The sequence below is a fragment of the Peromyscus californicus genome, unplaced genomic scaffold (genome assembly GCF_007827085.1).
Source record: "Peromyscus californicus insignis strain IS unplaced genomic scaffold, ASM782708v3 Scaffold_13__1_contigs__length_99412109, whole genome shotgun sequence".
NCBI classification, from domain to species: Eukaryota; Metazoa; Chordata; class Mammalia; order Rodentia; family Cricetidae; genus Peromyscus; species Peromyscus californicus.
The window spans coordinates 4,667,559-4,689,561 of NW_026294424.1; the positions used below are offsets into that span (position 1 = coordinate 4,667,559).

General features: G+C 50.0%; 1 protein-coding gene across 3 annotated transcripts in view; it reads left to right on the forward strand.

Annotated features, from left to right (window-relative positions):
• The window catches only part of Zfyve28 (zinc finger FYVE-type containing 28), a 98,606-nt gene extending 80,613 nt beyond the window's left edge, over positions 1 to 17,993 (forward strand). For 2 of the 3 annotated variants that reach the window (XM_052736200.1, XM_052736202.1), the window contains exons 9-13: positions 12,587 to 12,738; positions 13,474 to 13,590; positions 15,238 to 15,342; positions 16,199 to 16,302; positions 16,759 to 17,993. In XM_052736200.1, the coding sequence (XP_052592160.1) occupies positions 12,587 to 12,738; positions 13,474 to 13,590; positions 15,238 to 15,342; positions 16,199 to 16,302; positions 16,759 to 16,890 (610 nt within the window). In that variant the 3' untranslated portion in view covers positions 16,891 to 17,993. The remainder of the gene's footprint in view (positions 1 to 12,586; positions 12,739 to 13,473; positions 13,591 to 15,237; positions 15,343 to 16,198; positions 16,303 to 16,758) is intronic. The other variant, XM_052736201.1, reaches the window with a different exon arrangement.
• The last annotated feature ends 4,010 nt before the right edge of the window (positions 17,994 to 22,003 follow it).

Sequence of the window (22,003 nt, forward strand, 5' to 3'; positions counted from 1 at the left end):
AGACAGAAGCTGCAGCACCCCAACACCTCTTCTCCACAGAGAGGTAGCAGGTTGAGATCTACTTGTTACTTCCAGGCCTTGTCATACAAAGTCCCATGGCCTTCAGCCCACTTCTGGTATCCAGCCTGTGAGGACAGGTGGGCTAGCACATCAGTAAAACAGTAGTGTGTCCCCAGCTGGCTCTGATCATGCACAGAATCCCACTCAGCTCACAGATGTCAGGGACAGACTACCTGATGCCCTGAACCCACCTTAGTGTCTCTTCCAAGTGTCACTACTGTCTTCTGACCTCAGTAGCTTGAGAAGATATGCTTTCCCTTCTATTGCAGAAAACAGCTGCAGCATCTGGTTCAATCAGTCCTACACTGTACTTCAGAGGGAAGGGGAAGCAAGTCAAGGGACAGGAGCCACAAAGGCAGTACCGCTTGGCACAGATCTCAGCTGGCCCCAACGTTGTGCCCTCCTGCAGTTTCTGAAGACGAGCCTCCTATTGGGGGAAGGGCTCAGTAGAGGACCAGCGCTGGGGTGGGGCTGGCAGGGAGACTTGAGCTGGCAGTCCAGCTTTGATCTGGTGACTGTGGAGCCTGAGACCACAGATCTTGGAGTTCTTGCCCTCTCTGCCAGGCTGTGCACACCAAGTGCTATTTCTACAGGAACCACCCAGGGCCAGACACTGGATGTTGTTCTGGACGCTGCAGCCACCGTTCCTAGTCAGCTATGTATGAGATCCCATATCTGCAATGATCACAAAGGCCCCATCCACAGGAATGACTGAGTGGAGGAGAACTTTGAGTGTTTTGAACTTTTGAGATGAGGCATAATGATAGCATCAAGCCAGCTGTTCACAAGTGATGTCTTGGGGGCTGCCACAGGGCTAGATTAGGACTAGAATGGTGCTCTACCATAGTCTGGCTGGGTGGGGGTTGGGTTCTCCCATGAATCCCATCTTGGCACTAGCCACATGACCTCCTAGGTCAATGGAATCCCTGGAAAGACAGTGACAATCCTGCAGCTCCCTGAGTATAGGGAGGTTTTATGAGGCATGCTGTCCTTATAGGCCAAAGGGATGGCCATGACCACAGGGTCCCCTGTAACAGTCCTTTCAGCCTGCCCCTCATCCCTGACTTGAGCTTTTCTCTCTATCCTGGTCACTTGGCAGCTCCCATATCTCACGACCACACACTAATTCTTATGCAATTGCATCTGCGAGCAGGTGCCCAGAAGAAATCAGCTAGTTTCTAAGGTGGAGACTTGCTGGCCAGGGCCACTCCTCAGTTGCCTTTCCTCATCTGTGTGTGTGTTCTCGGCTTCTCCATCCCTCTGTGCTCTGCCTCTGGTCATTGTTTGCTTCCTTGGGCCACAGCCCTTGCCCCTGTGCTGTGACATCTCTCTTGATCCCTCCAATGTCCATTCTCTTAACATTGCAACATGACACTGTCATCTACAAAGTTCACACCCAAGAACTGTATTGGGGCCAAGTGTAGAGGTGCACACCTTTAATCCCACCATTTGAGAGGCAGAGGCAGGCAGATTTCTGAGTTTGAGGCTAGCCTGGTCTACATAGTTGAGTTCTAGACTAGCCAGGCCTACATAGTAAGATCCTGTATTTTAAAAAAAATGTGTTGGGCAGTGGTCGCGCATGCCTTTAATCCCAGCACTCGAAGGCAGAGGCAGGCGGATCTCTGTGAGTTCGAGGCCAGCCTGAGCTACAGAGTGAGTTCCAGGAAAGGCTCCAAAGCTACACAGAGAAACTCTGTCTCGAAAAACCAAAAAAAAAAAAAAAAAAAAAAAAAATCACTGATGTGTAACATTTAGGCTGGGTGTTGGTGGCTCACGCCTTTAATTCCAGCACTCGGGAGGCAGAGACAGGCAGTTCTTTGTGAGTTCGAGGCCAGCCTGGTCTACAGAGTGAGATCCAGGAAAGGCGCAAAGCTACACAGAGAAACCCCGTCTCAAAAAAAAAAAAAAAAAAAAAGACAAAACCCAAACCAAAAAAGTGTTATCAAGCCGGGCGGTGGTGGCGCATGCCTTTAATCCCAGCACTCGGAGCCAGAGCCAGGCGGATCTCTGTGAGTTCGAGGCCAGCCTGGTCTCCAAAGCGAGTTCCAGGAAAGGCGCAAAGCTACACAGAGAAACCCTGTCTCGAAAAACCAAAAAAAAAAAAAAAAGTGTTATCAGACAGGCGGTGGTAGTGTATGCCTTTAATCCTAGCACTCGGGAGGCAGAGGCAGGCAGATCTCTGAGTTCGAGGCCAGCCTGGTCTACAGGGTGAGTTTCAGGCCCGCCAGAGCTACACAGAGAAACCCTGTTTGGAAAAATCAAAACAAACAAAAAGCCTCATAATGTTTTAATAAACTTACAGTTCTGGGCTGCAGATCAGACACACCTTATACCATGCCATCAGCACAGTTCCAGTTACTGTCTTTCTTGAGCCAATGGGGCACTTCGCCAGTGTGGTCTCATGGGGTAGTCTATGGCTGCCTTCAAGCAGGTATGTCTATGGTTACCCCCGCTGGCCCATGGCTGCAGTGGCCTGCCCTAACTGATTCCAGCTGCTGGGCCACCTGCTAGAGCCATCCACAGTGTCTCCCAGTAAGTTCCATGTGGCATGGTGCTACATCTCCTGTGTATCTGGATGGGACTTAGAATTTTTATTTAGGGAAATGCACTGGCTCAAAGCCAAGTGGAAGTTAGCAGCACCATGGCATAGAAGGCAGTGGGCCCTCAGGATGTCCCCAAGCCTAGCACTGTTGGGACTTGAAGTCTCATTGTTGGTCTTTTCACTTCCTCCATCCTTTCCCCAGATTCTTCCCTGTTGTATTCTGCCCAATGTATGTATAGTATGTTTGTGTCTGAGTGTATTGTATGTGTGCTTGTATGCACATACATTTGTGTACATGTAGGCATATATTCCATATGTAAATGCACTTTTGCCTACCTGCATTACTTTACTTTCATAGTGCACACACATACTGCATATTAAGTTACAAAGTAGTGATGTAGAGGTTAGGGTCCCATACCATAATAATGGATCTTTCCTAAGAGCTGGCTGAGTGCTATCCTGGTCCTGACTGTGTCCCTGAGCCCTGATGGCTCCTGAAGGTGTGAGCAGCATTGTAGGCTGATATATAGATGAATCTGGGGAAGGAAGATGGGCTCAGGACCTGGTGGGCGGACAGGACCAACAGAGTGGTTGTGGCATCTGTGGAGGGATGGCTGTGGCAACTGAGAGGCAGTCTTCAGATTGGGTACCATTGTACTCAGTCCCATAGGGGAGGGACTGCAGACTCTGGCTCACATACCTCTAACACAGCACGTCTGGCAGATGCAAAGCTTCCCTTCCTCCCTCCTGGGGTGAGGTTGTGGGGATACCAGCATGGGTAGGATTTGCTCCCCAGCTGATCCTGCACATGTATCCCTCAGGTCAGCCTGCTGGCCTACAGTGGGTTCAGGTGGCACCGATGGAATGCAGGCTCTCCCTGCTCACAGAGGTCATTCCATCGCGTTGTCATCCACGTTTTCCTCTGTGAGGATGGAACTTTCCAGGCCTGCCTGGTGTCTCCTTCTGTCCTCCCCCTGGATAGCCAGGGGCCTACTGTAGCTATTAGAACCTACCTGTTAACCTTGAGTATAGTTGTGGAGTCTTGCTCACTGTGTGGCTTCTGGACTTCCATAGTCAAATCTGGAGATGTTTCTAGATCAGTCATGAGGGTGATGTGTCCACAGAATATGAGCAGACCCTTGGTCACTCCATGCTGGGGCAGCTTCATTCTATGGTCCTATCTAAATCTTCAGAGGGCTGCCCTCTTCACCAGTGGCAGATTGAGGCAGCCTGTGAACCCAAGCAAGAACTGTCCTGGTGGCCTCAATCCCTGCCCCCTCCACATTAGCCTGATGAGCTTTGTCTCAGTCCCATGTTGCAGGTCTAAGGTCCCACAGCAGGAGGACTGATCACCTTAGACCTGCCCCTCCACAGGTTGTGCTCAGGTAACCCTTTCTGAAGGACAGGCAGCATCACTTCCCCATTCTGTAGATTGAGTAAATTGAGGCCCTGGCAGAGATAGTGATACCTGGGAACCTTCAGCTCATACTGTCTAATTTCCTGAGAGTCCTTTGCCTCGCCTGGGGCCCCACTAATGCATTGGCAGCATGGGTATGAGCACAATTCACAGGCTAATTGCTTTGGTGTCTTCAGACAGGCATGCCTCAGGGCGGGGCATTCTGTACTTGGCCAGTCCTGAATGTATGGTCTTGGTAAGTAGTTGGTAGAGAGACTGCAAATGTAAAGAATGCTCCTATCAGGCTGAATGACCAGTCTCAAAGGGCAGCGAGCTCACTGCTGCCTAGAGGGAATAGAGCTTAGCTCATTTTGCACATAGTACCTGCTGTGCCTTGTTCACATTCAGGACTATTTGCTGTCCCACAGTGACTCTTCTATCTCGCAGAGGGTCCTTTGATTACTGTAGCATGTGGACTAGAAGTCTGACCCTTCCCCTGCCTCAGAGCGAGCCTCTGAGTGACAAGGAGAAGAGAGGCAGGTAACACGGGAATACAGAGGGCAGGGAAGGGTGTCCCCTCAGCCTCAGCCACCCTCACATGATTGGAGTCCCCAGCGTCCTAGGTGAAAGTGAGGCTCCACCTTCACACCTAGTCACGCTGAGAGGCTTGGTTGAGGCAACCGGGCCCTAGCATCCTTAATGAACGTTGCATGTCACCAGAAGCCCAACCCCGTGGAGGTGCTGTTTCTCTTAAAGAGACTTCTCAGCTTTCTGCCTGCCTTGCTTCCCTGCGGTCTGTCTTCAGGTGCTGTGGCATTCAAAGCCTGCACACAGAAGCGTGAATCGAGACCACCTCTTTGCTGCGTTCCGTGTTCAATTTGTGGGATGAATGCAGCAGTAAACACTCTTTGCTGAGCACTTTTCTAGATGTATAAACATTGATTACAAGCTCCAGCTCCCCTAAATGACTTAAGCTATAATTATATGTTAGGTATGACTGTTTCCTTTGACTGCTTCAAACACTTTAAACATGCCTTTGTGTGGACAGCTTCTGCTCACTGCGTGGATGTCCCCTCCTTGCAAACCACTCTGTATTAGTGCCCTGAGGCAGCTGTACTGGGATCTCACTGGCTGAATCTTCTTTATCTGCTCATCAGGATATTCTGCTGCCATGCTGTGGGTAGAGGGATCTCAGGACCAAGTGTAACTCATCAGGGTCGTCCAGCAGGTGTGAGATGGTCTCAGGGGATCACGGATTACACATCTAGATTAGTGGAAGAGCTACTTTAATAAAGCACCAGGCAATGAGGACACCTCAATCCAGATGTCTACTCTCTAGTTTTAGAGGTTAGAGGTCTGTCACAGTGCACTCCAGCTGAAGGTTCTGAGCCTTCCTGCCTCCTCCATTTCCTAGGGCTCCTGGCATTTCAGGGTTGGGGCAGGAAGAGATTTATGTCCTGGAGTCTATCTGTGGCTGGACCAGGGATGTTTTCCCCCATAGGACAATGTGGTGGTTTGAAAGAAAATGGCCCCCAAAAGGAGTGGCACTATCAGGAGGTGTGGCCTTGTGGAGTAGGTGTGGCCTTGTTGGAGGAAGCGTGTCACTGTGTGGGAGGGCTTTGAGGTTTCTTTTGCTCAAGATTCCCTCAGTGTGACCAGCAGTCGACTTCCTGCTGCCTTTGTCAAGATGTAGCCAAACCCACATCTGCCTGCATGCCACCATGTTCCCCGTCGTGATGATAACAGACTTAAACTCTGAAACTGTAAGCAAGCCCCTCCAATGAAATGTTTTCTTTATAAGAGTTGCTGTGGTCATGGTGTCTCTCCACAGCAGTAAAAACCCTAACTAGCTGGGCAGTGATGGCGCACACCTTTAATCCCAGGCCTTGGGAGGCAGAGCCAGGCGGATCTCTGTGAGTTCGAGGCCAGCCTGGTCTACAGAGTGAGATCCAGGACAGGCACCAAAGCTACACAGAGAAACCCTGTCTTGGGAAAAACAAAACAAAACAAAACAAAACAAAAAAACACCCTAACTAATACAGACGCTGAAAAAGGTTCGGAAGGAACTTGAAGCTCCAGAGGTATGCAGGAAAAGAAGATGGTGGGATCGGGCACATTGAAAAGTCCCATGGCCAGCTGCATCATGCCTGGCTTCTCTGATAGCACAGGGCAAGGCTGAGAGGAGTGAGCAAGGGGAGAGCGGTTGAAGGGACAGGAGATGAGGGATTTGAATAGAGGAGGGAACTTCTGACTTTTGTATGCAAAGCTTCTCTGCCCCGGACCTGTGGGAGTCTTACTAGGAGCTGGAGTGTTTGGGGACAGCCTGTGCCTGGTACAACTTGGATACTGGGCTCATCTGAGTCATGGGACACTCCTGAAACATAGGAAACTCCTCCAGGAATAAATGTCTTGGGACTTTTATAACAAAGTATGACAAACAGCAGTAGATGCTGCAGAGGGAAATGGCCATCTTTCAGTCTTGAAGGTCGGAAGTCAAGATCAGGGAGTCTCGGAGCTGGTTCTATCAGGGGCTGTGAGGAAAACTCTTCCAGGCTACCCTTCTGCTCCTGGTGGTGGCCAGGCATCCCTGAGTTCTTTGACTTGTGAAAATATCACCCCCAACCCATGCCTTCATCTCTGTGCTGTTGTTCCTGCATGTGTGTTTGTCCAGATTTACTCCTTTTATGAGCACACCAGTCCTGTTGGATCAGGTCCCTACCCTGCTCTAGTATGACCTCATCCGCGCTCATAACACCCACCAGGATGCTGTGTGCAAGTAGGGCCCTCTCTGAGGTCCTGCAGGCTAGAACTTCATCATAGATATGAATGAACACCATTCAGCCCAGGACAGTGTACACACCTCCCTGCTGAAGCCAAGCAGGACTATAAGGTGCCTGATGGTCAGCATGCTGACCACCTGGTGCTGTTCACTGCTTGTCTGCACAGCAGATGTGACTTTGGTAGGTGTTTCTAGAGCCTGTTCCTAGAAGGGTGTCCTGCCCTGCCTGTCTTAGTTTAGGGTCATCATTGCTGTAATGAAACACCATGACCAAAAGCAACTTGGGAAGGACAAGATTTATTTCCATATAATGGTTCATCATCAAAAGCATTGAGGGCAGGAACTCAAGTAGGGCAGGAACCTGAAGGCAGGAGCTGATGCATAGGTCATGGAGGAGTGCTGCTTACTGGCTTGCTCCCCATGGCTAGCTCAGCCTGCTTTGTTATAGGACCCAGGACTACCAGCCCAGGGATAGCACTATCTACAATGAGCTGGGTCCTCCCCCATCAATCACTAATTAAGAAAATGCCCTACAGGCTTGCCTACAGCCCAAATTTAAGGAGCTATTTTCTTTTTTTTTTTTTTTTTTTTTTTTTTTGGTTTTTCGAGACAGGGTTTCTCTGTGTAGCTTTGCGCCTTTCCTGGAACTCGCTTTGGAGACCAGGCTGGCCTCGAACTCACAGAGATCCGCCTGGCTCTGCCTCCGAGTGCTGGGATTAAAGGCGTGCACCACCACCGCCCGGCAAGGAGCTATTTTCTTAATTGAGGGTTCTTTCTCTCAAATGACTTTAACTTGTGTTGAGTTGACAAAACTGTCCAGCACACTGCCTAACCCTTCTGAAGAAGGCAGAGCTAGACATGCTGTGGCCATTTCAGCTCTCTGGAGCTTTACTCTTGGGGACTGAGATGTCCAGGATAGTGGGACTGACCAGGCCCAGGGCCTTAGTGTGGTCAGCAAGTCCTTCATATCTAACTTCTGGGCAGGCAATACTTGCCTGTTATTTTCATCTCAGGGGACAAATCTTCAGCAACATGTTTGGTCTGGCTCCCACATTGCCCTGGCCCATTCACCCACCTCTCTCTTCTTTAAGCCTCTTGGTGCCATCACCATGAGTAGGCCCAAGGGTGCCATCTGCTGCTGGCTGCCACTTCTTTCTCTTCTTGGAATAGAATTTCTATTTATTTACTTATTTACTTGTTTGTTTGTTTGAGACTGGGTCTTACTATTTAGTTCAGACTAGCCCCAAACTTACCTTTCTCCTGCCTCCTCCCCCAAGTTGGGATTGTACCACCATGACTACTTCATTTATTCTTCTGAGCAGAAAAGAAATACTTGATGTTTCCAAATCTCTAATCTATGTTTGTATGATACTCTAGTGGTTTTTTTTTTTTTTAGTTGTAATTATTATTTTGTGGTTGGAGGGCAGGGGCATGGCATGCATACCACATCGTATTTGTGGAAATCAGAGGACAATTTGCAGGAGTCAGTTCTCTCCCTCCTCACTGTGGGGCCCAAGGACTAACCTCAGGTCCTCAGGCTTAGCAGTGAGTGCTTTTATCTGCTGAGCCATCCTGAAGGCCATTTTACTTAATAGCATTTCCAGTGGGTTCATGCCATGCCTGTTGTCCTCAATACCTTTTCCTCCTCCTCCTCCTTTGCCCTGGCTGTTTTTGTTTTGTTTTACTTTCTTGTAATAAAATTTTGATAAGCATACATCGGATTTGTCACTTGAGCTATGACTTCAGCTGTATTGTAATGCCACACTTGCAGCCTCAGTCAGCCACCATTACCTTCCCTCTCCAGCACGTCTTCCTCTTCTAAGCTGAATTCTGTCTCCATTTACCTGTGCCAGCCCTTGGCATCTACCCACTCGATTTTTCTGTCTCTTTGGATTAACCAACTCTGGAGACCTCATATAATGAAGTCTTGTCAGATTTGTCTTTTGTATCTGGTTTCTTTCACTTAGTGTGTTTCAAGGTTCATCTACATTGGAGTATGATTCAGAATCTCTTTCGTTTTGAAGGCTGGATAATATTTCACTGCCTAGTTTATACACTCATCCTCCTTCATAGACTCTTGGGTTTGTTTTCACCTCTGGGCATGTGAATAATGATGCTCAGAACACCTCTGTACAAACATATGCCTGAGTCTCTATTTTCAGTTCTTTTGAATGAGCTGGGCGTGGTGGTATGTGGCTTTAATCCTAGCACTTAGGAGGCTAAGGCAGGAGGATCATGAGGTCAACCTGGGTTACATAGTGAGACCTTGTCTAAAATAAAATTAGGCAGGTGTAATGGCCCACACTTGTATTCCCAGCACTTGGTAGTTAGAGGCAGAAGGATCAAGAGTTCAAGGCCTTCTTCACTACAATAGCTAGTTTGGGGCCAGTGTAGTCTACATGAGGCCCTGCTGTCTCAAAAAAAAAAAAAAAAAAAAAAAAGAGAGAAAAGAAAAGAAAGAAAGAAAGAAAAATCACCTGAGCCAAGTGTGGTCCTGCCTTTAATACCAGCAGTCAGGAATCAGAGGCAGGTGTATCTCTGTAAGTTTGAGTCCAATCTGGTCTTAACTGGTGAGGCTAGCAACTGCAGCTAGGGTATATTTAAAGGAAGTCTCCTCCCCATCCTCAAAAATCAGCACAGAGTCAATAAGGCCCACATCCCTAGATGGAAGTCAGGTGCTTTACCTCTATGAAATGGAGCCATCCAGATGTGGGGACCTGGAGCTTATCCTAAGGATCCCAGCAGGACACCAGCTTCTGTGGCTCAGCATGCCCAGCCCTGACTCAGCTCTCCAGGCTCTTCTGTGTGCCAATAGACATTCACTGTATTAGAGCATGACAACATCTGTGAGTGTCCCACCCAGTAATGAAGGAACCCAGGGGGCTCTAGGACTTCTTCCAGGCTCAGCCCCTCCTTCCTGTGTAGTCCACCATTGTTGAGTGTTCATGGCATCTCACCTTTGTGCTCCCAAATGTGTCTGTACCCAGGTTGTCTCCATGAGCACAGCCCTGTGGGTTTTCCCACTGCATGTCCAGGGGCTGATACAGTATATAAGTTAAATCGTGCCTATAGTGGGCTGTGTTGGGCTGACCCAGCCCTGCCTTGGTAGCCATGGCAGTGGGTGGTCAGATTGCAGTTGACTCTGCATCCCATCATGGAGGTTTGGGCTCCTTCCCAGTTTTCTTCTGGAACATGGAGTGCTGTCGAAAAGATTCAGTTGTGTCAGCAGACGTACAGACAGAGGATTCAGGGCGTTGTTGGCAATGGTCCACTGAGCTGTAGAATGAGGGGATTATACAGTTTTATTTTGATGGTACCAAAACACTTTTCCAAAGTGGTTGCAGTAGTTTGCACTCCAACAAGACAAAATATCATTTTCTACTCCTGTTGGGCTGGCTTTCCTCTAAAATACACCAAAGAGTCAAGTACTCACAAGCATTTGAGGCAAGACTTTGGCATAGAAAACAGACCAACACATCAGTTTCCACCAAAAGGACATGAGAGACAGTCTAGGTCATGAGTCGCTGTCAATCAACTGACTGGGCTTCTTTTACTCTACCTGGGGAGAATCTGCAACAGACAAAAAGAAGCTCTCCGGGTGCTGGCAGTCCTGAGCCCTTGAATGCCGAAGGTCTAGGGACTAGAGTGGCAGGCCCAAAGGCTAACAGCTCCAAGCAGGGCTCATTATTCCAAGGGTATAGCTGTAGATGCTACAGGCTTGGGGTCCTAGACACTCTAATTGGAGACCTAGTGCAGTGGGCTTAAACCACCAGTGGCCCCACTTCTTAGCAGCAGTGAGAAGCAGTAACCAGCTGTGCCCGCTAGTGTTAGAACTGCCGAATGGTCCTTGGGTGTTGGTGTACTCAGGGCTTCAGTGAGTGGTATCACGGCCTAGAATGACAGACTCTTGGCACTTACAGTTTGGCAGCTTTCTGAAACTCCTGGCAACCAAGGCCCGCAATTTCTGTTCTCTAGTTCTTACCAACCTTCTGCCTTTCGTGTGTTTGTTTAGTGTGTGTGAGTGTTTTGCCTACATGTATATTTGTGCACTACATGCATGCTGGTGCCTGTGGAGACCAGAAGAGGGAGTCAGAGCCCTTGGAACTGGAGTTACAGACAATTGTGAGGTACCGCGTGGGTTCTGGGATGCAAATTCTGGTCCTCTGGAAGAGCAGCCATGGCTCCTAACCGCTGAGCCATCTTCTAGCCCCTTTCTCTCTCTTTGGCCTCAGCTCACGGCCTGCCCTTTCTTGCCTCCTCTCTGCTTTCCCTGCCTCTTCTGATCTCTGCTGCTTTGTTCTCCATCATTTCCACCCAGGCTGCTCTCCCAAACTCGTTAGCCTCCTCAGCTCTGTAACCACTGTTGTTCTGGGGGCTTCTGCCACTCTGCTGTACGCTTAGGAGCCCTTGCTTTGTGCTTAGTAGTTCAGCTTTACTAATGGTAAAGATCAAAACCAGGCATGGCAAGTTCTTTAGCTCTGAGTCTCCTCTAGCTTCTGATTGGTTTGGGTTTGGCCAGCTAGAGTCCTAACATTTCAGAGATTTGGCTGTGAATCCCCTCTGCACAGTCAGAATGAAGTCCTAAAGAACAAATCTAATGAAACTAGCCACTGGGGAGGGAAGGAACAGGTGTTAGGAGGGGGAGAATATTTGCATGTCCTGTGGCTGCTATAGTAAAGTGCCACAATAAGTGGCCTAAATTGTCAAAAATGTGTCCTCTTACAGTCTCCAGGCCAGAAGTCTAAAATCTGGCAGGGCTGTTCTCCCTCCTGCCTCTTCCAACTCCAGGGAGCTCCAGGTGTCCCTTGGCTTTTGGCTGCATCCCTGCAATCTCAGACTCTGGACATGGGGTCTCCTCTTCACCTTGAGTCCTGGGCCTCCACTTTTGTGTCTCACAAGGGCACTTATGTTTGAATTTAGGACCTACTGAATGATCCAGGATAGTCTCAATGCCAGACCCTTTACTTAAGTGCATCTGTAAAGACCCTTTTCAAATAAGGTCCCAGTCACAGATTCAAGGGGTCAGGTGTGCACACATTTCAGGGGGCTGTGTTCTGTTCCCACACATGGCGTCTTCCATAGAAAGAAGTTGGGAGATTATGTTCAGTGAGGATGCAAGATGGAGTGGCATAAGCTAAAGTAAATGCCACATCAGCCTACTGGGAAGGGCTAGTGCAGGGGAGTAGCTACCAAAGGCTAGAGCAAGGCCATACTGGATCAGTCTGTCAAGTCGTTTTTCAAAAGTGGACATGCTGATTGGTATTTACATGATAGGAAATAGCATATCCAGGCAATTCAGCTCCTTTGGAGGGGAGCTTGAAGACAGACTTACCCTGACCTCTGACTCCAGAGGCCCTATGCTAGTTGGTTTTTGTCAACTTGACACAAAAAACCTAGGCATTTGGGAAGATGAAATCTTAATTGAGAAAATGCATCTGTAAGATTGGCCTGTAGGCAAGTCTGTGGGGTATTTTATTAATTAGTAATTGATGTGGGAGGGCCTAGCACACTATGAGTAGTGCCAGCCCTGAACAGGTAGTCCTGGATTATATAAGAAAGCAGGCTGAACAAGCCATGGAGAGCAAACAACGTTCTTCCATGCCCTCTGATTCAGTTCTTGCCTCTAGGTTCCAGCCTTGAGTTCCTGTCCTGACTTCCCTCTGTGATGGAGAGACCTGAGAGTTGTCATCTTAAATAAACTTTGCTTCTCCAAGTTGCTTTTGGTCATGGTCTTAATAGAAACCCAACTAAGACAGGTCCCTAGCTGTGGCCCCTACTCACCTGCCCTGCCCTCTCTTCTCTGCATCAGCTCCACAGCTGGCTCCTGCTCCTTAGACAACACCAAGCTGGAGGTGGCCCCTGCAGCCATGCCTCTCACCCCCATGGCCACCAGAGAGAAGATCCGGTCCAGGTTCCATGGCAGCCATGACCTGATCCACCGTCTGTTTGTCTGCATTTCAGGTGTGAGATCTGGACCTAGGACATGAGTGTGGGGACAGGCAGGGTGTACCTTGGGAGAGAAAGAACAGTGGGCCTGACCCAGCTTGCCCTGGCTAAAGTGGAAGGCAGTGTGGTCTGCAGAGCAAGCCTGGGGGTGGGACTAGATCTGTCCTACAGGGAAGAAGGAGCTCTGTAAGTGAAGGTGAGGTAGTACTTTCCTCTGGGGTGGCTGGGAATGATAGGCTCAAGTGACCAAAACAGCCAGGCCCTGGACACCACCTCAGGGTGGGATTTACCCTGGGACCCATGGCTATATAGAGCCTGTTCTGTGACCCTGTGGTCAAAGTTACTCAGGGCAGTGTAGTATGGGTACTGGGAGAGTGTAGACATACTTGGATTCCCTTGTTTCTATGATGGCAACGGGTGCTACCATAGGCACAGTGTTACGGGGGCCTCTGTGGGTATCTCTTGGGGAGCAACCACCACAGGTTATGGTGCCTGTGACCCTGGATAAGTTACATATCCATGAGGGCAGCAATGATGGGATTGGGCAGGAAGCACTCATTCCTTCCTATCCTCTCCTGATTCCTGAGTTTGTACTTAGGTCAAAGGAATCCTCTCTTAAAGGGTTGGACTTGCTGATATATGAGCTCTGGCTGTGTCCTGTCTAGTACATGGCAGTGTGGTCTCCCAATGTGGTTGGCTCAACCCAGCTTTCTGTCTTCCTGTCTCTTCTCCCGGGGGCTTCTCTATCAGGTGTCGCTGACCAGCTCCAGACGAACTATGCCAGCGACCTGAGAAGTATTCTCAAAACACTGTTTGAGGTCATGGCCACCAAGCCAGAAACAGACGACAAGGAGAAGCTAAAGAAGGGTGAGTGCTGCTGTGGGCTCTGAGGCTCTTGCCAACCACTGTATCCACTGTCCCCAAGAAGGGAGTATGCAGAAAATCACACCTCCAAGGCAACCACACACCCCAGCATCTGCCGGACCAAATGTGCCAGGTTGTCGACTTGGGGATGAGTGTATAGCCTGGAGAAGTGGCTCCCCATGCCACTTTGCAGGTGGGTCCCTGGCTCTGGCTCTTACATAGGCTGTAGCAGGCCATCCAACTTTTCACTGCAGACAGAGGTTGGGGACCTGCCTTCCATCTTTAACTAGACTAGGTGACTAGATGAGGGTCAGGGTTAGTTACACTCATCTGTCAAAATGTTCAGAGGCCAGCCTGAGTGAAAGAGGGGACCCTGGCCCATCCCTCTATGTGAGGGTAGCAATATCCACTCCCAACTGCCTCATAGTTATACATATTCAGCTCATTGAAGGCACACATATGTGATCTCACATTTACACATAGGTGCGTACATGTATATACTTTCATGTACATGCATACCTTACACACACAACAGGTAAATAGATATTTGGCAAGGAAGGGAGTTTGCCCTTTGTCCCTGTAGAGTCCCTGGTAGGAAATGGGGCTGGACACCCCTGGTGCTAGTCTGAGGTATCTGTTTGGGGAGAGCTACATCTCTGCACAAGGGCTTCTGCCCATGAGCTATCTGGGTATGTGGGATAGCCAAGCTGGTCCTAGAAGTTTGGCCCAGCAGGGCATGTCCTTGTTGGTGAGGAGGAACTTCTGCATCAACCAGCTCTGCCACCTGGCCAAATTGTGAGTGGCTGTCCAGGCAGGGCTGCCTTCTGGAAATCATGAGTCAAGTTGGTGGTAAGGAAGGCGCCTTGGCCACACTTTGGACAGGGTTCTCAGATGCCATGGCTTTAAACTTCTGCCTTGGGGATCATAGACCAGGAAATCTTACCAGTCAGGGTAAGGGCCCAGGGTTCATGGAGAGGAGCCACCGAGTATCCCCGGAGTTCACCACACTGTACAAAGAATGGACCCTTTTATAGGAAGAACTTTGCCAGGGTTGGCATCCTTCCTGCTAAAGTGACTTGTTCTGTGTGCTGAGAGATGGTTGGGTGGCTTGTGGGAGCTGGAAAGTTAGAGGCACCCATGTAGTGATATATTATGTACCCTAATAAACTTGCTTGGGGATCAGAGGACAGAATCAGCCACTAGATTAGACATAGAGGCCAGACAGTGGTGGCACACACTCTTAATCCTATCACTCGGGAGGCAGAGATCTGTCTGGGTCTCTGTGAGTTCAAGGCCACACTGGAAACAGAGCCAGGCAGTGGTAGCACACACCTTTAATCCCAGTACTGGGAAGCACACATGCCTTTAATCCAGGAAGTAATGTCTGGGCAGAGAAAGGTATGAAGGTATAAGGCGTGAAGAAGCAGAGACTCACTCTCTTTAGGCTGAGGATTTTGTAGAGGTAAGAACTGGTGGCTGGCTGCTCTGCTTCTCTGATCTTTCAGCTTTCACCCTGATATATCGCTCTGGGTTTTTTTTTTATTATAAGACCATCTAAATTAGAACAACACACCCAAGTATTCACTAAGGACAATCAATTGCATCTACTCTATTGCCTACCAACCCCAGGGGCTTCCTTCTCTCTTCCAGTAACCCAGACCCTACGGAGCGCGGCCTTGGAGGACTGTGCATTATGCCAGGAGACTGTGTCATCCTCAGAACTGGCAGCCAAGACTCGAGATGGGGACTTTGAAGGTATGTGGGAAGCTCTGGTGTGGACCTGGCATGCTGTCTGCTGAGCACAAGGAGCTATTCTGTACGTGTTATCCAGACATCAGGCCATTTGGGGATACAGCTTCCCATGGGAGGTGGCCTCCCACTCTGTACCTCCTCCTTAGTACTAGGTATATACAGCCCCTTTACTGCTGTGCAACCGTGGGCCTGTTGTTTAGCAGCTCAGCCTGGTAGGTACACGCTCAGGAATGAGAAGCAAGGATTGGCTGTGGCTACAATACCCAATCTTCCAGCACTTCACCTGCACTGAAGGAGTCTCACATAGCAACCTCAGGACACTCTGGGACATTAATGGTGGCTTTGGGAAGGTGCAGAAGCCTTCCTTGTGGTAAGGACAGGGGCTGCAGACTGATATGGTCACATGGAGTCTGCCCAGAGTGGGCTGGAAGCTAGGCAGCTTGGTTGTCAGGGGAGAGGAATCCTGGGCTGTTTGGGAATACTGCAGTGCATCTATGGGAGGGGGCCCAAGGCTTGTGGAAAAGTATGCTACTATAATGTTAAAGGGGTGCCTAGGTCAGGGAGGTCTGCATTAGTGTCTAGCCAGATGGCTAAACAGAATGACCAGAGATGAAGGCCTTAGTTAGGGCATGATCGTCCTGTACATCCTGAGTCCAGATGGCCTGGCCTGGGGCCTGCAACTGGGTTGTGACTCTGTCCACTGACATTGTAACTAGTCACAGGCAGTGACTGGCAAGTCCAGAGCAGGACCAGAGGAGTGGGATAGGAGGTGTCTCTCCACCAGCCAGGCCTCTACCCTTTCCCTCCCCCCAGCCCACCGCTCTCCATGTCTGATGCCCTGTTGCTCTTGTTGTGACAGACCCTCCTGAGTGGGTGCCAGATGAGGCCTGTGGCTTCTGCACCTCCTGTAAAGCTCCCTTTACCGTCATCCGCAGGAAGCACCACTGCCGCAGCTGTGGGAAGGTGGGTGGGGCCCCACTAGCCCTCTGCATCTTTGGGGTTGTGTGGGGACTGTCCCCAAGCACAGCATCAGGGTTTAGAAGTCAGGTTTCTGTAGTCCTTGTGCAGGTGCCCATCTAGGTTCTAGGTGCTGTTCTGGCTCCATGTACTAGGCCATTCCTAGGTAGTATCCAGGCTCAATCCTGGCCCCTCCAAGGTGAGAACAAGGAAGGGGTGGGAATGGGGGTTGAGAAGGAGTCTGCCGTGGTTATGGTGAAGGGCCTAGTTACTTTCAAGAAGCCTGACCTACTGGGCCAGCCCTGCCCAGAGTTTCCAGAAAGCTCCAGCTCCATAGTGTGCAGGGTCTGGGTCAGGCTGACTCCCACCCATCGTGGTTTTGTCTGGTTTGGGTGGGAAGGCTGTGTAAAGGGGCTGACAAAGGCCCTGTCTGCTCACTGCCTTCTATCCCTTGGCTTCCAGATCTTCTGTTCCCGCTGCTCATCACACTCAGCACCGCTCCCGCGCTACGGGCAGGTGAAGCCAGTCCGTGTGTGCACACACTGCTACATGTTCCATGTTACACCTTTCTACAGTGACAAGACAGGCATGTGATGCTGTGCCTGGCACGTCCCAGCTGAGCGGACTGGAGACTCCGGGCCGGGGCACTATGCCTGCCTTGGGTCCTAGCCAGGGTCTCCAGGAAGGAGGTGCTGTGCCTGCCGTGTGCCCTGTCCAGGCTGTGCTGCGGGAGGGCCTCATCGCATCTCATCAAGCTGCTGCTGCTGCTGCAGACCTGCCCGGGTTTCCAGAATGTCCAGAGCCTCTGTCTACTCCCCCTGGCCTCTCCACCTATGGAGACACCAGTCCTGGCATGGGGCCAATGAGAGGCCGGCTTTATTCAGAGGAGAGACCCAGGGATGCTCCGTTGCTACTTCCAGGTCAGGGTACCTAACCAGGCAGGGTTGGACTCTCTTCTCTTGCCCATCTAATGGCGCTTTGCTCCAGCTGTGCATATGGGGCAGGAGAGGGCCAGTTCTGTATGTTCTCTTCTGTAGCTGAGAATTTGGAAGCAGAAGCCAGGAGGCTCTAGGCCCCAACATCATAGCAGGACTCCCTGTGTTTACACCCACCTCATTCCCTAGTGCTCACCACCTGCCTCAGGACCCTGCTCAACAACATACATCTCGTTTCTATTTTGAAGGGAGAATGTAGGAAGCAGACACAGTGGTCTCCTGGGGCAGCAAGCATGCTCTTGGCATCTATACCATTGCCACTTGCTGGCGGAGCAGGAGCTGACCGTCTGCCGGTACCTAGGCTGTGCTCTCAGGTGTTTGGGACTGGACTCATCAGGCAGCCGCCACTTGGCTAACATTTCCTTCTTCCTCTGCACCCACTGGGACTAACCCACTTCCTCAGACCTCAGCGCGGCCTGGACAGGCTGAGACACACAGACACCTCCTCAGGCTTCAAACTCAGGCTTCACGTTGCAATGATGATTACAGCTTTATTTTTAGAGAGATGACACACCTACTGCTTCTTTTATAGGATGAAATCCAATCGCAGTTCAGCAGTGGAATACACATGCACAAAAATGGCTTCTGTGCGGGGGTTGGGGGGAGAGTATATAACAGAGGGAATATTATGTATTGAGATTATTTTTATTTTCTAAATGCTGTAATTCGAAACCATTTCCATAAATCTATTTAAGGATTGCATACGCTCTGGCGTCTTCTATGAACACCAAGTCCTTGTCTCTGTTGGGTAGGTGATGGTGTTGGCGCTGATGTGGATTTTCTTCTGGAAGACTGGGGCATCTGTGCCTTGGGGACAGTTGGATGTCAGGACCTGTCCTCCTGTCATCATTCCGGAGGGGCTGGCCACCCTTCCCCTGCATCTTGGAAGGGTGCCTGGCTCCCCAGCTCTTGCACATCCTGCAGCTAAGGCCTCTGGCCTATGCTAGGGGAAGGGGCAGGGCTCATGCCTTTGGCCACTCCACCTTGATGCTGTTAGTTTTAGATCTGTACTAGCCAGCAGTCTGGGGACTGCCTCATTGGCTATTCTGGGAAGAATGCAAGAAGCGGGTCCAGGCTGGGATTGCCATGGTGACAGGGCCTTTGTCTGCTGTTGGGGCCTGAGTCCTTGGGTCTTTTTAAGTACCCAGTGTCTAGAAGATGGGTGCCTGGGTGACAATAGGTGGGGAAGTGGCACTGTGAGAGGCAGCAGTGGCTCTCACACCTGCTTTCTGGTGAGAATGTGTTTTAAAGTGAGGTTCCCTCTGAGTGGAGCAGAGCCTAGGGAGCATAAGAAAGGAGAGCTCAGGTAGGCTGGTGACACATACTTCCCAGGGTTGGACCCTACCTTTCTGCCCACCTGAAGAGAATGCAGAGAAATGGCCCTTGCCTTGTCACCCACCTGCGTCCCAGTGTCTGTGTCACTGGCTGGACAGCTGAACCACAGTGGCATTCAAGCTATTGAAGAAGGCTCTCTACTGCTACTAACCAGGAAGCGAGGACCTGCAGAAGCCCACATGGAGCTATACTGTAGTGTGTTCCTTTGTGCACACTACAGTATAAATAAATGCACATCGCGGGCATTTGTTTTCAAACCCTGAAACATGGTGTCTACTATGTCAGAGGGAAGAAAGGTCAGAACAGAGCATCTGCCCTCTAGAGGGGCCTGAATATCTCTCTCTCTCTCTCTCTCTCTCTCTGTGTGTGTGTGTGTGTGTGTGTATGTGTGTGTGTGTGCATGCGCACGTGACGCACACACATAAGCGAGCTTGCTTCCCCATGTGATCTGCTCATGAGAGGCCTTATGAGGTAGCCTTGACCTACCTTTATAAGTTGGATAAAGGGAGTTGCTCCATGAACTGCCTTCTTTAAGGCCTGGGACCACAGGTACCCTTCAATGAGGATAATAGACTGTCCCATTCACCCATGATGAAGGAATTTCAGGCCTCCCATGATAAATTTAGGATATCTAGTCACCCCACCCTTCTGTGGAACTATCTCCACACCAAGAGCAGAGCCAGGAGTAAGACACTTCAAGAAGGCTCTAGAAGCCTTATCCATGGTTGGAGTTTGTGTTTGGGAACTCCTGGGGGAGTGGAGACACGGAACATTCTTAGAGATCCTCAGGGCCTCCTTCCTGAACCTTATTTCCCCACTATTACCAATTTTGGTGTTGCAGAATTTTATATGTCCATGACAATCCCCATGGCAGTCCTTCAAGAGAGCGGGATCCCCTCTCATGGACAGGGAACCCAAAGCTCGTTAGGATCAAACAACAGCTGAGCTGAGCTGTGTGCTTCAAGGAGAATCCGTCAAGAGCTTGCTGCAGAAGTGTCCAGTGAAGTGAAGAACTTGAAGACAGGTCCAAGCTAGTTGTGCTGGGAGCCATCCTTGGAATTTGGGAGTTGTGCCAGCTCATGACCACCTAGCCATGCTTGGCAGCTGGCAGCATGGTTCTCATTATTCTTGGCTGTGCATGGTCCTGGGAAGGGACCCTCAGCATTCTCCCAACACCTCTACCCCAGACTGCAGTGACATGCAGGGGCCCTCAGGTGCTCAGGGACTAGACTGCCTAGAGCTCTACCTGGGACAGGCTAGCAAGCTGAAGGGTCAGGAGCAGAGATTCCTATGCCTGATCTTGGGAGGTGGCATTGGTAGAGGGCAGAGAAGGATACTTCTAGTTCTATGTCTGATGCATTAGCTACTTTTCTGTTGCTGTGATAAAACATCATGACCAAGGCACCTTACAGAAGATAGTTTATTTGAGCTTAAGGATTCCAGAGGAATAAAAGTCCATCATGATATGGAAGCATGGCAGCAAGTGGCAGACATGGTGTCAGAAACAGAATTCTGGGAGCTTACATCCTTTACCACAGCAGGAAGCAGACAGAGAGAACTGAACATGAATCAAGACTATAACCACCCAAAGCCCACCCCAGTAACATACTTTGTACAGCAAGGCCACACCTCCCAAACCTTCCTAAACAATGTCACCATCTGGGGACCAAGTGTTCAAATATCTGAGCCTGTAGGGGACAGTCTCATTTAAGTCACTATAAGAGTCCCAATTTGTCATCTCCATAGGGTCTACTCAGTGCCCACAGAAGTGGTTCTGGGGACCCGCCTGCACACATGAGATTTCAGAGGCCCCCTTGATGCTTATCCCTCTTGTCTGTGTCTCATTTGTACAGCTAACTTGTCCTCAGTCCCTATCTGCCCACTGAGGACCCCAGGATCGCCCTGGCTGGGAGGCAGCATGGTGTCTCCACTGCATACTCAGCTGAGTCTTGGCCTGAGTGGAGAAAAGGTAGCCATAAGCCAGACATATAGTGACCCTGGGGTGTATGGCATGGCATGGGACTCTGAAGGACTTTTGGTGTCCTTGTGGTAATGATAGCTCTTGCAGCCAAGCGAAGCATGGGTTTGAAGCCCGGTTCCCATCTCCCTTCAGTGTCCTTGACCCAGCCAGAATTATGACTGCAGCCTTTAATTGCCACCAGGGGGCACTCCATGTCTCTTTAGCGAAACTTGGCTTTTGGGTGGGGGGTGTGCTTCCATGCAGGGGTCACCCCACTGTGACTAGCACCCCAAGTCCAGACAAAATCCCAGCACAGACAGACCCATTGGCTATGCCCCGGTTTTCAAGATCCTGAAGATGGGTAGAGGGACTGGAGGAGTCTCTAGCTGGCACAGCAATGACAGAGAGCAGGGTAGACATGTCCTGGAAGTGCTGGGTGCCTTTCACAGATAAGAGTGGGGTGGGGCTAACAGCATGCTGGATTGAGGGGTCCTGTGGCCTCTGTGAGCCCGGTGCTGACAGCACTCGCAGAGGGAGCTGGAGGAGGTAATAGGGACCCCACTTGTGCTCTCTCTAGCCCCAAAGCATAGAAGTCCATGCTTCCTCCTAGGCTCACAAGGAAGCCTTGTTTGAGAGCAGTGCTGACTCCCACCCCCAGTACACATAGAGCACAGCAGAGCCCCTCTAGTTCATGTATGACCTTCAAGAAGGAGGACTCCTTCAGTCATATGAGTCCAGGAGCAGAGGCAGGGCCAGGATGGGCCCTCCCTGTGCCTCTTAGCCAAAGTCCAGGTGGTTCAGCTGCCAGTGATTCTGGCTCTCCCTATTGTGGAGACCCCATGGCAGTGAGTGAGTGCATTCACCCACATCCCTCATTCATGGACGTCTTTTTTATTTCTCCTCTGTGAAAGCATTGGAAAGATTTGGACCTTTAAGGCTACAAAATTCATTTAATATATAAATTGTTAACTTATGCATGCCCATTAGTATAGCGGGAAAAGCTTGAAATGAAGAAAAAGTACTGCACAAATCATTCACAAATACAATGAACTGTTATATTTTAAATTTAAAAAATAATATTGACATTATATTAGTTTACATAGACCATTAATTACATCTTGATGCACTTTGATTTTCCTGTCTTCCTTTTGTATTCTTGAACAGTGTTTTCTTGCATGTCAAACTTTCTGGAAGGCCTCCAAGTGCTCAGAGACCAGGCCTGGTACTTGTGACTGGCCAGCCTGGCAGCCTAAGCTCCACCCCAGGTTCTGACCGGTTGTGACTGGGTAAGCCTGCCCCTATGGGCTCCATTACCCCATGGGCGTGGCCAGGGGTTTGCAGTACTTACTGCACATATTCCTGCTGTTTCCTGGGCATGGCTTTGTGCTCAGCCTGCCGCTGCCTAGGGTTTTTTCAT